Source organism: Copadichromis virginalis, linkage group LG3 (assembly GCF_057382275.1).
Source record: "Copadichromis virginalis isolate Kocher_CV1m ecotype Utaka linkage group LG3, C_Virginalis_male_GT1.1, whole genome shotgun sequence".
In the NCBI taxonomy this organism is placed as follows: domain Eukaryota; kingdom Metazoa; phylum Chordata; class Actinopteri; order Cichliformes; family Cichlidae; genus Copadichromis; species Copadichromis virginalis.
Genome location: NC_140620.1, coordinates 54,238,894 through 54,253,690, shown reverse-complemented (window position 1 = coordinate 54,253,690; position 14,797 = coordinate 54,238,894). Strand labels below are relative to the sequence as shown.

The window sequence follows — 14,797 nt, the reverse complement described above, 5'->3', positions numbered from 1 at the left end:
AAATTGTTAGCTATTTAGACATTTACTGTCACGGACCCGGCTCTGGGGACTCGGGGTCCGTGGGCAGTGGGGACTGTGACTATTATTGTTATTGTTGTTATTATTATTATTATTATTATTTGGTGTGTTGTCTGCACTGCCCCTATGCACATCTGTATGTAGGCAGGTATGTGTGTGTGTGTGTGTGTGTTTTGCCTTTCTGCTGTGGCCAAGTTACAGGCACCTTCAGCCCTGGGGGCGTGGTCTAACTTGAGGGCTGGCCACACCCGAAGTCCTGGCCGCACACCTGCTCCTCATCTGGGCTCGTCGGGGGAGCTATTTAGATGAGCGATGGAGCTTCCACCGACGCTGGATTATTGCGTTTGACTACACGTCAGTCTTCAAACAAGTCAAGTGTGAGTGTATGCCTGCTGGGATAAGTGTTAACGGCTACCTCTATTGTTTTCCCCTCAGGAGGAGTGTGGGACGAAAAGGAGCAGTGAGCACGGGGAGTGCAGGGACACTGGGGCAGAGAGCACTACACGGGGACTTTTGGGAACAAGACACTACACGGGAGTCTGGGAAACTGGGGATTTATTGTTGTTTACTTCACCACCTTGTAAATAAACACTGTTGCACTGAAGAGTCCGGCGTTTGGGTCCTATTTCCCCATCTCCCCACGGTCTGCCAGCCAGACCGTGACATTTACAGCCTGTTATTGTAATGTACATAAGGTCATAATAACATGATGTCATTTTTAGAATATCCACATATATTAGGCACTTCCTTGGTGGAGGTACCTAGTTTTGTGCAGACTCTAACATTATTTTGATGCAATGATGGTTTTTCATTGTCAAAATAGAATTAATGCTTCATTTGAATATCTGGATCCAAAAGGTCCATCAGAATATTAGTTATTGGCAGAAACGCAGTTTTAGGCTGCCATCCAATTTATTCCACAACAAATTACTTTCAATTTTAAAGGTGCTACATCTGAATGCATTTGATTGTTGGCACAATGTTTTTAGCAAAAACATAAAAACTCAAAGCCTTAACAAGTTTTCAATGAACTTGTGTATAAAACATTTTACTTGTATAAAACCAACAAACAAACAAAAAATTCCACTTTCTAAGTGGCACCATCCACCAGCTTGAATCCCTCATTTTCTATTCCAAACTGTGGATGTGTGGTTAACCGAGCATTCTTTGTACCATGTGTGGTGAGTCGGCCAATCCCATTGCAGCATCGGCAAGCATGAAGAGGCTTTTTCTGGCTCTGACTCGCCTGAGGTTGGCATTCAAAGGGAGGAGAGAGAAAAAGGGGAAGAGATGCTAATCATCTGATCTCTGGTGAACAAGGCTTGAGAGAGAGAGCGAGGTACACAGAAAGATGTCTGTGCTTCTGCCAAAGCCATTTTTTTTTTGAGTCAGAATGAAATACAGCAATAGGATAAGGATCTCTGCTTATAGTCAGCCTCCCTGCCTCCACATCTAAGGGACAACAATTATCTCTGCCACAACCTGCCTCATAAGCCTGACAGGGAAAAGAAAAACAAAACACAAAAAACAAAAAACTGGACCCTGTACAAAAATACAACAATAACTAGTGGCAATAATACACATTTCAACACTGGCAAATGGCTGTGGAGATAGATGAGACATTCTTTCCTATATAGGTTTAACTGTACTTAATGAGTTCTGACAAAATCCCATGGGAAAGATGTCAGCGTATGTGCAAATCTGTACACCGCACTAGTATTTTGACAGCTTATCAAGTTTGAAACAAACTTGAAGAAAACAAGCACTGTACGTTTGGACCAATCGACTGACTTTTAGAAAGCTGCAATGTGAAGTGCTGCAATCGCAAGTTGTTACTGCCTTTCAAGACAGTGTGACTGTGTCTATCAAGTAATCAATGAAGTATTATTTTATATACAGCTTATGTTTAAAGAAAGCCTGAGTGATTTAGGTTGGGCATATGGGCTACAGTGCAACCTTTTCACTAATTAAATATTGCATGAAACAGAGTCTGCAGAACCAGATGAGCTGATGAGTAGCTACATTTTAGTGAATCCTCCAATATCTACAGGACCAAAGCCATGTTGACTTTGCAGACTGGTGCAGAAATAGCTTATATCACAAATCAAAACAAAGTATAGCGTTGTTCTTTGCCCAGTGGTTTAAATAACGACGAAACTCAAATTGCACCAGCTTTCCAGATCAAATTTGAATCAGTTTTAATCTCTTCCCCCACTTTGAATCTTGATTCTTAGTGGGTGGTAAGGACCTGATGTGCTCTCCACTCTGCACAGTAACCCTTGGGATGAACCTGTCCCTAACTAAACCTCTAGTCCCCACCCAGTTTCCAAGCTGCCGCAGTCAGACAAAATTTCAAATTAGTATTCAGACAGCATCAGATCTCTGGGCCAAACACTCGCTGGACAAACCTTGACACACACGCGCACACACACATTAACCACATGAGGATCAGGAGACATGCTTCAATTACCACAGTGCAGAACTCACAGGGGAAAATACACCCCAGAGAATGGGTTAAAAACCTCTTTATCATCGCTATGTGAGAATAACTGCACATTATTTTTCTCATTACATGCTACACATTTTGCTGTGCTGTAGATTACTATTGCAGGTTCATAATGCATAGTGGGTACTGCAGCGAGACAAAGCTAATTATTAGGAGGGAAGTGATAACACTGACACATCACTAAAGCAATAGTTTACTGCTACAAAGTGCTGCGAGCTAGAGTTTTTAAATTCACACATCTCATTTTCTAACTGTTTCAGCGAGGTGTTGATACATCTCATTAGTCTGACCGCGGCTGCTGTCGTACCCGTATCCCAATCCTTCATCTGTTTTACGCCCATTGATTTAAAATTAAGTGTTTACAGAAATCTAGCGTACTGTGACATGTCAGCATATTTAAAGACATATTTATAGACAAAGCATCGATCTATGTTAAAATAAATTATTTGACACTATTGAGAGCTGTAGAACTAAATGAGTTCAATGAAGACAGCTTTTCTTGGCATTTCCTGGACAGAACCTAAAACCCTTATCAGAGGCAATGTAACCCACGCGTTCTTCTTAAGGTGCCATGCATACTCACATAAAAGAGGATATTTAATGTGTCATTTGACTCTTCAGTCAGGAGTAACAAGTTGCGGAGAAACACAAAGGATATAAAACCTGGTGTAAGCGAAATGCAGCTGAAGAAGTGCATTGGAGTCTGACACTGTGTTTCGATGAAAGAAATGCAATGCACACCAAGCAGTTTTCTAATCTGTTCTGCATGCTCAAAACAATCAGTTTAAAAGAGACTTGGCAACAAATCAGCATATCTCACTAACCCATTCATCCTGCTTCACAGCACACCCCTCAGAGCACCTCAGGCCAAACAAAGAACAAGACAACAAATAGAATTTGACGATAACTCTGAATTTCCTCTCAGAGCTTCACTTTGAAAGGAAACTTTTTTTTTTTTTTTTTAATTTTGGGCAGTAGGCAGCAAAGAGAAGGGCAGCCATTAATGGCCCATTATAAAAAGGAAAGCACTAAACTATGGTAATAAATGAATGGAAGCTCATGAGTAAAGTAACAAGAATCTTTTACTAAAATCCATACATCAGACTCTGAGCCCCTGCATGAATCATTTTATGAGGTTGAAACTAAAAAAGGAACAACTCCTTGAATTTTATATCATGATAAGAAAGCCAGTGCAGTAACATACATTATTCAAACAGAATTATGTCTGGGTTCCCAAACTGGCTAGTCACTCAATGGGAGCTTTAAAATTTGCATCTACATTACAAGGCGGTGCAATTCATCAGACTCCCAAAGCAGGAATTTAGAGTTTGATCTTTTCACAGTAAACTGTTAGAAATCCCCATTCAATATACAGTGCAAACAACTATAGAAGGTAATATAGTACACAAAATCAAATAAGTGTGATGTGTAAAGAATATAAATGAGAGGGTGAAAGGCAGGAAGAGGAATGTGTTTCTATTCAACAGTTTCATTGCTCAGTGTACACTAGCAGTGCAGAATTCAAAAGGATAATTAGCGGGTGGTTTGCGTGGATATAAACATTCACACACAGCCGACTACACTGTGTAATAAAGGTCGTCTGCAACCGATCGACTGTCGCAGAATCGAGGTGAGCGTACATGTGGCAAAAACAAAGAAAGATGTTGACTTACCAACTTGCGATGAATCACCTGTAAGCGAGGAACAAGAAAAGACAAAAGGAAAAAGATGGATCAGTTTAAACAGCAAAGCCAAATGTCGCTTGCACCGTACTCCTGCTCGCATAAAAAATAGTCAAGACAAAATGACATATAATAGCACACAGAAAAAAGAAAAGTCAGAATGCAATTAGCATTTGAGGTCTACCAGAGCACTGTTTCACACATAAGCCTTAACACAGGGCTGCTAATTGAGACGGAAGAAAACAACTATCAAGGCTGTATAAAAGTCAGCATTAATATTGTGTTATAAAAAGGTCTTAAAGGTCAAAAGAGACTCTTTCATGCAACAGCTAACTTCTTGACATTCACTTTCATTTCTCCTGTGCAAATAACTCATCCTTCAGCGGGATTCAAACTCATTTAAAAAACGAGTTAATTAAAAAAAAAAAAGATTCTCCTTGGCTGCATTTATTCTGCATCTCTGACTCTCAAAACACCCGATTATCCAATTAAGCCTATTTCTATTAAATAAAAGCAATCTTGCAAAGAGGTTAAAAAAAAAAACTATGGGTACAATAAAGAAAGATAGTTGTATTCAACAGTTCACTAACATACACACGACTCACATACACTTCAATCTGAATAAAGATCTAGTAAAGGCAACATCACAGCAAGTTAGAGCTTGCTTGTGCTTTTTGTTACCTGCTAAAAGAATGACATAGCTCTCCAACATATCATGCTAACTATACTGTACATTATACACAGACTAACTAATTAGACCCACCAATCACCACACTCCTTTGGATCTGATCCAATGCTCAATAGGTGATTCAAAATAAATGAGAGAGAGGGGGAAAAACATACATAATTTCCGTTTGAAATATTGATCTATGCTGTGGGGGCAAAGCTCCAATTAAAAGAGTGGAGCTATTACATTAGCTCGTAGGTGAGAAGTATTAAAGAAAAGTATTAAGTATTAAAGAAAGCATACAGTAGTTGCTAAGACCAATGGGGGGGGGAGTTAAATGGAAATCTAAACATTAATGTAAACATTATGGAAGCTAACGCCCATATGTAACACTGTGACATACAGGATTTGAAAATGTTTTAAGATTTATTTGGGTGAAATGAAGACCGAAGAAAATAAAGCTGTCTTGTCCTCCTCATAGGTGGGCTCTCTTTTTTTAAAAATGCCTTCTTAAAATCATGAAAATATACATTTTGCGAGCTTACTCAAAATGCAAAAAGTCAAGAGAGGACAATTTATACCTCAGTCCAACAAGCTGTTGGTCAGAGTTCTCGTATATTGGTGCCAACTATAAACAAAGCGGCCCAGAATAGGCTCTCATCCATATTGGCAAGATTGCTGTCATTAGATGTGTGTGGTGAAAAAAAGCTTCCTCAGTCTGAAACACATGGAGCAGAGCAGGAATCCTGGCCAGAACAGTTGGACTGTGGGGGCCTTTGCCTTTTTCTTTATTTTAGGTCCCAGCACAAGATCTGGAACAGAGCTTAAATGTCCAGACTAGCGGATGAAGGCGACGGGCAAAAAGGTGCCAGAGGAATAAACACAATCAATAGGGCTCAGTCTCCCAAGGTTTGTTTGTTAATATCCTGGATTCTGACAAGTGTATCTCCTGCTCCTGAGTGTTATCAGCTGCCCTGCTCACTCTGCAATCGCCAAACGTGCTTTCAAACAAGCAGTGTAGCCAATGACAAGAACAAGTAAGAAGTGTGTGTGTGTGTGTGTGTGTGTGTGTGTGTGTGTGTGTGTGTGTGTGTGTGTGTGTGTGTGTGTGTGTGTGTGTGTGTGTGTGTGTGTGTTCGAGACAAGAAGGCGAAGACAGTGGAACTGGGCAAATGAGACAGCTCATCTATCATGCCTTTCCACTTTTCCCAAGCCAAAGTGAGCACACAAGTGAGAAAAATAAAGATGTACAAAGTGGCAAACTTGTACATCAAAACTGCAGGTATTGTACATAATACCATGTTATGGCAGCTGTGTACAAATATAAAGTTATGGAAGCCCTCTTAACAGTGTGGGACACTGAGCTGGGGTAATCATGTTTTAGTGAAGATATATCATTCTGGAGAGGTGTTAGGACCCAGGGGCAGAGCCATAAAGCCAGAAGTGACCCCTGTAGTACAGTAAATAACCCCAGCTGGATTCCAGTAAGAGTAAAGCACTCATGAAGATATTTCATAAAGGAAACATACTGGGACTAAGGCTGATGATCCACAGTGTACGAGCAAGCTCCAGAGCTGAGTTGGTTTTTGTAACCATAGCCAAGTTTTCTACACTGCACTGCATGTCACTCTCGGCACCTCCTGCTCTGCACTGCTTAGCTGTTAACCATTCTTGTCTATGGCACACACAAAAGATTGAAACAGTGCTCACGCCTGCACACAGATAAACGTACACCACCAACTGTGTACTGACTTTATATACTGTAAAAGATACTGTTTGTTCTCATTTTTAAGAAACAAATATAAAAAAAGACGATGGGACCAACTTGGACTGACCTCTACAGATTGTATGTGCGCAAGTAAACTCGATATGAACGAGTAAATCTTTGCGTATGTCTTTCAAGCATTTTCCGCTAAAGCTTTAAACCCTCTTAACCGAACGCTGCTGTAACCACTTAATAAATTAATGTACCTGCAAATCTCTACGTGTTGATCTAGATAACTACATCCATGACAGTTTGGTAATGTGAAATGTTATCATCTAAAAACCATAAAGTTAAATATTTGAATGACTGTACTGAAGCAGTGAAGCTTTTATTTCTTGTCGTTTGCGTTACTGTCCAATGATGAAAGGAACACGGTGCATTTCAAATAGAACATTCCTCATGTTGTGTAATTGTGTGTTATCTCTAACCTTTGAACCTTATGGAAAACTTCTCATGTTAGGCTCTGTTTTCAATCATAAATACATTTTTATCATCCAAGGAGAATCTTCATACTATTTATTTACGTAGGAATTCTTTAATTAGGCTGTAACTAATCACCACTTCAGATACATCAGGGGTCTCAAACTCGCAGCCCGGGTGCCGCTTGCAGCCCACATCACCCCTACTCGTATATTGAAGAGACAAAATATAATGCAATTTGGCCCTTGAAGTTACTTTTTTGTTAGGGAGGATTTGCTGTTGTTGACTGTAATGGTAAAATAAGTTCCTTAAAAAGCCAAAAATGAGTTAATATGAAGGCGATATGAGCAGAGAGCAGAAACATGTTGAGGTACTGGCTGTGTTAGTTCAGTGAGAGACTTATTTGTAAAGGAGACAATTTTCACTAGCACTCAAAGACTAATGTCTGCATTTATTTTGTTAAATACGAACAAAATTATAGCACAAGTGCTCCCACGTGTCTGGCAAGAAAGAGAAGACCAATTTGTTTATTTGGTAGGTTAATGAAAGGGTTCAGTTAATTAAGAGCGAGAAAAAATGTGTTCATGTCTGCAGTTTTGTCTTGTTATACAATAGTGGAAATTTAAAAAAGCAAGCATTTTTGGAAATATTTGTGGGTGTTTTCTTGTTTGTTTGTCTTTGTACTAAAGTGGCCCTCACATGAGATGACACTGCCAGCAGTGGCCCACAGCTCATAAGTTTGAGACCCCTGTTCTAAATGTTCGATTCAGGACAGATTTTAACACCAGATGCTTTTTCTGATACAACCCCAAAGATGCACCCAGATCAGTGAGTTAAAGACCCCTGGCTCAAATGTTCTCTTTTTTACACTGTAGCTTAATAAAAAAAAGAAATAAAAAAAGAAAAGTAACCATCACAATACAAGAGGTTCACCATAAACTCTAATGTACTTTTTTTTTTTTATTTGGAAAATGAAGCTTAAGGACGTTTTCATTAGTTTGTTTTTACAGTTTTACACACACACACACACACACACACACACACACACACACACACACACACACACACACACACACACACACACACACACACACACACACACACACAGGAAGTTGCCCTCTTCCTCTCTCATCTTCATCTCTTTCTCTCTGTCTGTCTGTAATCCTGGTTAGCTTCTCTTCTTTACAGTACCATAGTCCTGCTCCTGGATAAAGAGCCCAGAGAGCTTTTATCTGGAAAAGCACTTCTGGGATGTGTCCACTTAGAAGAAGAATAAACCTTTTTGTTTCTCAAAAACAAAAATTAAATAAATAAAATGATAATTCGGGTAGAACAAAACCATTTTTCTGGATACTCGCTTCTTTGGTTGTGACTTGTTGTGACTGGCTCTTTCATTTAGATCCAGTCTAACCTTAAGGTAATATATATATCCGTTATCTATTGTGACTGTGTGCCGCTAACCTGTAATGATATTTAAAAAAAAATTGTAAATATTATTTATATAATGCCGAATCGATTATCCGGTCCAGTCCAAAGGAGCTTTGTGTTATCATCTGGAATTGAACCAGTGATATTTTGCTTGCTTGCAAGTGTGTTAACCACTACACAATGGAAGATAAAAACCTGAGCGATTGAGCAATTAACCTTTTAGTTCAAATTGAGTTAGTTGCACTTGACAAGTCAAACTACTCTGACACAAATGTTATGATTACACAAACACATATGCAATGCATTCACTCTGCTGTAATTAAATTGGACAAATCTTAATAGTTGGCTACATTAGAAAATACAGGAAGTAAAAACAAAACAACTTAAGTTTTAAAGTTATACCTTTCTAAGTTTTCTAAGTTATTTTAAGCCGCTGCTATTTTTATACTTACACCCACAAAGATCATTTATGTTCTCAGAGTTGCTACTTTTCAAAAAGCATGCGAGGTAAAAAACAGAGATGGTATGTGTTAGACAACAACATAAACAACCCGTCACAAATAAATGATTTCAGTAAAACACTAACTCAGCATGACTCCTAGTTGAACTGTTTCACAGCATTTATTTCATCTCACCAGCACACTTCTGTCTACTGACAAAAACACCAACTAAATGCTTCTTAGTGTGGTCTCCTGCAATGAAAGTACAACCAGAAAAGTTTGACTATGTCAGTCAGTGCTATACACAGAGCAGTAATCTTTGGCTTTGGTGGAAAATGTATTAAAATGGGGCAATTGGCTTTGAATTTAGTGAGTTGCTGAGAGACTGCAGGAAAATTCTTACTCATACAGAGGTGTCAATGCAACTATTGCAATTAGTTGGTGTTTACCTAAAGGGAAAAAGCATGCATTCTATTTTGATGAAGTCTTATAGAATTAGTGAAGAATTTTCATTTATTAAGGAAAATAGATATACATAGTTGGCTATGTATCCAACTGTAAGGAATAAAACCTCCTGTATCCCCACAGAGGAGGTTCACTGCAGACAGTGAAGACCATTTGATTATTTCCTATTGTGGTTATGCAGATGACACACTGAACATATCTATTTCAGCTCAGGATTTTCGGTCCCCTTTAATCACTTGTAAACTGCACTAAACAAATTAGCCAGTGGATGTGCCAAAACCTCCTGCAGCTGTACTCAGACTGAAATAGTTTATCCATTATTTTAAGAGCTACATACAGACAATTACAAAATCATCCTATTACTGTCTTAAAAGTAGAATATTAAAGGATCTCTCTCTATACCGTATTCAAAAGAACTTGTTGACCATTTATTTTTAGCATATTTTTAATTTTTTTCATTTTTTCATTATTGCTTCATAGACTTGTTCACTATCCAGTGAGACATATCAGGCTGAACAAGGTGAGATCGCCAGTTTCCACTCAGAGAAGCAAAATATAAATTATTAACAAGCTACAGTTACTTAGGCTTCACAGCTTTTGACATGAGGTACAACGTTCATACAGCTCAGTGCTAAGAACACGATTTGCCTCGGGTAAATCATTTGAAATGGTACTTTCATTCATTCACAGAGAAAAAATGTCACCGACAAGAAATAATTCAGTGTTTGGCCTTTAAATAGCATCCTCACTTTAACTTTATGACTTGTCTGTGTTTGAATGCGGGTGCACTGGAGACTGAGTAAAAGTATGCGAGTTAAACTTGGCACAATCTATATTTATTTCTGTGCTTGGAGGCAAAAAATAAACACTAATGTGACACAGCTCATACTGTTATGAAATTCCATTTGCGTCACCACAGCGACTTCTGAGAGGTGTGACAGGTGTCTTTCACAGAGGCAAACTGAGGCTTCTGAGGCACACAATTTTAATTTGGAAACACGAGTTCTGTTTGTGGGAATGCGCATGGCCATGCTACCGCTCACAACAATTTATTTTAACCAAATAATGGTGAAAACGCTTGCTGAAGAGCTGTATATAATATATATCTCGTTCAGTATTAATAGTAAAATGTTACCTAAATATTACGCTTGACATTTAAACGAGTAAGTGCAAACAGAATTTCAGTTGTGTGCATAAATAGCACTTTCTGAATCAGTGAAAAGAAGAATGAAGATACATTCATGAGCCCTTCTTATCAATCTGCCTCTTCAGCTTTTCTACACTTATCAGTGTGAGCCCTTCACCCATATTGCAGTCGACAGTTACTTGACAAAAACACAATTAAAAAAATCTGTGAGCTACCACCTTATCATGGTGGAGGGGTTTATTTGTCCAACTGATCCCAGTGGCTATTTTGTTAGGGGGGGTTGCCCCTGGTAAACTCTCCCACACCAAATACATCATGGGTGATGTTAATACAAAGAGCTACTGGGACATGGAGTCTAGCTACTGGCTAGATATATTTAGGCTCACCTCAACACATGGCTCTAGCTTTGGAACCAGTTTCCTTGAGAGGTGCTAGACTGATCCAGTCTCGAGTTTCCCTCAGCAAGAGGCAGTAGGTAGGGGTGGGTATCGTGGGTATCACACAGCTCACTGCCTGTACATTGGTATTTTTCCCAGTGGATGACAGGATTGCTTTCCTGAGTATTCGTATTGTGGAATGCATCATGGCTTATATGCCAAATGACAGTCCACAGTACCCAACCTTCTTTGAATCTCTGGATGCAGTGCTGGAGGGTACTCCACCTGATGACTCCATCGTGGCTGCATACTGGAGTCTTTAACATTCACATTGACAATGACAGTGTCTATAGCTGCTCTTTGTAACCTTTGACATGGGCACACTGTACCAGTCCATTGTGGAAATGAAAGAGCTGAGCATGGGTTTTGACCAACAGAATAACATTGTGGATACAATTGTGGAAATCTGTTTTACTTGAACTGTGGCTATCATAGAGATAGAGTATAGCCACTACTTCTCCAGCTGAGGTGGTTTGTGTATCAGATTAGAATAGGATGGATAAGGTGTTCTGGACAAGTTCTACAAGGAGAAAGCCCTGTGATAGGCCCAGGACACACTAAGAATACGTCTCTTAGCTGGCCAGGGAATACCTCCAGCTACAATGAAGGAGTTTGCTGGGTAGAGGGAGGTTTGGGCTTCTCTCCTTTGGCTGCTGCCCTGACATAAGTCAGATAAGTCCTGGATAAATGGCAGAAAATGTATGGATGGACAATTTAAAAAGTAATTAGCAAAAAAAACCGTAATTCCCCAGCAGTGGTATGGGGTTTTTAAATGACAGGCAGGCCATTCATACAACTTAGTATTTACAACTAACACACTATAAGTGGTTTGATAATAAACTTAAATCCATAGTAAAATATAAAATAAAATATCCACATAAACTAAATCAATAACCATTACTGCTATTGTAATACTATTATAAATAAAATAAAATAAAAAAAACCCTAAAATAATTATTATTTTTATCAATATATACAATGGTATCTAGGTTTCAATAGAATTGCAGTACTGCAACAGACAAAGAAATTTCAGGAGAACATTGAAAGGAGTAAAGGCATAAAACAAACCCTCAGGCTGTGTGTGGGCTGTGATATTTGGCCTCAGAGGTGGATTATTGTTCTTCAGAGTGAAAGAGGGTGAACAAGTTGCTGTCAGCCTTGAAGCAAAACTAGTGAAAACGTCTGCCATGGGAAGCAGCAGCAGATCTCAATGATGTGATTAGGGTGGAGTCCTTACTTCCTTGGTTTCCGACCTTATCTACACATCGAGCCTGCTGCTGAGGTAATTTGATGAAGGAGCCAACATACCTGACTCACTGGAGATAGGGCTTTAGGTAAAGGCTGCATGAATACTGCAACCAGGAGGCAGTAACTGAGAATGCTATGGGCATGACATGGCAGGAATATACTGTAGGTGTTAGGCTTTTTTTCTGTTTCTTCACGGTGACTCCACAAACAAAAAACTACAAATACCTCACAAACACCTGAACTGCAGGCACCTACTGTACCCAACTGGACTGGATTTCAAAACTGAGATAACAATAAGTCGGCTCTAAACTCTAAAAGTTTGGATAGCACAACTATAGTAATCTTTAGCTCCCATCTGTCCGATCGTTTTGCTTTAGCCGTCAGCGTCTCAGTACAAATTAAATCAAACAGCAAATAAATAATATAGACCCAATAAATATTTTCATCCCTGTCAATTTCATCCAAATGTCCATTCTTTGAAGCCTAGAATTTGGTTTATTACACCTGATTAATTGTGGCGTGATGTTGCTGTAGAATTGGATTAGCAGTTATCATATCAGCAGGGGTTCAGATTTCAATTTGTCACGTGGATCATGTAGCCTTCAAATAGTTCCTGCAAGTAGCTCATGCATTGAAGCATGTGCTAATAAGTCTGTGAAGGTTCTCAGTCATCCAGGTCATCATAGTAGGGCTGGGTATCGTCACTGATTTCTAGAATCGATTCAATTCCGATTCACAAGGTCCCGAATCGATTCGATCCACGATTCGATTTAATTCGATTTAATTCGATTTAATTCGATTCGATTCGATTTAAATCTGGGAAATTTTGACAGTCAGAAATATTATAATTCAGATCAGTACATTTACATATTTTTGTATCTATAAAAAGGAAGCTGACACTCGCAAGACTTTATCAAAGGTGTGAGCATCACAGCAGATGCTTTTGTGTCAAAGTAGCTGAAGATAAAACACAGAAAAACATGAAGGTGGTTTTCCTGGCCTGGGATTTTATAAAAATATTCTGCAGTACATCAAAAACGAAAGAAAACCATTAATCAACATATGAACATCACCTCTGAAGTTACAGCGGTTTTATTAGAGACACGGTTAAGCGTTTTGCATTTTGAATAATTTTAAAAAGTTTAAATTTATTCAGTATTGAACAGCAGAAATGAGGTTTTCTTTTCGGAAGAATGTAAAAGGGAAAAAAACAGCGGCTGACAGCGCTGTAAACAACAGTAGACTTGTGTAACAAGCAAGCGAATAATGAAGAAAGGGAAACTGTTCTTGAAGTACAGAGAGAGAGAGAGAGAGAGAGAGAGGGAGGGAGAGAGAGAGAGCTGTGCATCGCGGTGGAAGCAAAACAGTAAAAGTCAGAGTGAATTCATGACGATGTTTATGTGAAGCGTTTGGATCTTCTTCTGCTGGTTCGGTCAATATTGTTTGGAGAGAGATCAAACTAACAGCTTTAAAATCGGCTCATAAAGGGCGTGAACACAAAGCGCGGACCCGCTGAATCAGCGAGCTGTCGGCTTTCAGCCCCGACCGTGAGAAAGGCGACATCTCACTGATTCTGATCCGCGGGTCGCGCTGTGTGTTTAAGTCTATGTGCAGAATCCGTGTACCTGCTCTCATTTACTGTCTTAACTGTTTGGTGGTTCTTGAAATTTTGTGAGATGTCACCAGAGATTCTGGCATTTCGGGCAAAATAAATTTATATTAAAAAAATCGATTCAGGATTTTAATGAATCGATTTTACGTTATCCAAGCCAGAATCGATTTTAATCGATGAATCGATTATAAAAACCCACCCCTACATCATAGTCTATGAAATTTGGAAATAAAAGCATCTGGATTTCTTTAACTTTCCTTGAAGATGTTTCACCTCTTATCCAAAAAGCTTCTTCAGTTCTAAGAGCAATTGGTGAAGAGTCCCAGATTGAAAGAGGAGTGAAAGAAGCCATCTATGTCCACTGTGAACGACCATCTTTGAACAGAGGTGGTGGTTTACGACACCAACTCTCTGCCATCTATAATCCAGTTTTGAGATCCCTTCCCAGACGCCCACTCACATCCTGGACCATTTGACCTCAGTAAATCACATGATAGGGTGGGGCCAGGCTTCACAATGGGTTCACCCGAAACCATGGCTGATTGTGACCCACACCTGTTTTCACACCTTGGCTCATGTGATTAGGTAAAGAATCAATAGGGAGTCTATGACCCTCTTAAAATCTGACTCCCCACCAGTTGCTCTTAGGACTGAAGGAGCTTCTCGGATGAGAGGTGAAACGTCTTCAAGGAAGTCCAGATGCTTTTCTTTCCAAGCTCCTTAGACTGTGTGCTAATACCATACAGACTTGTCTGTGAAGGTTCTCAGTCATCCAGGTCATCGTAGTCAAAGGAGCTTGCAAAGAAAAGCGTCTGGACTTCTTTAAGTTACTTGAAGACGTTTCACCTCTCATCCGAGAAGCTTCTTCAGTTCTAAGGTCAAATGGTGGAGAGTCCCAGATATAAACCTAGTGGGAGTGTCCCCCCACAGAGGGACAAAAGGACCCCCTGATGATCCTCTAA

The 14,797-nt window shown here is 39.4% G+C and overlaps 1 protein-coding gene and 1 long non-coding RNA gene across 7 annotated transcripts in view; one reads left to right on the top strand and one right to left on the bottom strand.

Moving 5' to 3' along the window:
* The window catches only part of nrxn2b (neurexin 2b), a 712,610-nt gene that overhangs the window by 475,646 nt on the left and 222,167 nt on the right, over window positions 1-14,797 (bottom strand). For all 6 annotated transcript variants that reach the window (XM_085451729.1, XM_085451735.1, XM_085451733.1 and 3 more), the window contains one exon: window positions 4,198-4,215. In XM_085451729.1, the coding sequence (XP_085307855.1) occupies window positions 4,198-4,215 (18 nt within the window). The remainder of the gene's footprint in view (window positions 1-4,197; window positions 4,216-14,797) is intronic.
* Window positions 32-622, top strand: LOC146715312 (uncharacterized). Its single transcript, XR_014918949.1, has 2 exons — window positions 32-372; window positions 454-622. It is a non-coding gene; the product is annotated as an uncharacterized LOC146715312 (long non-coding RNA).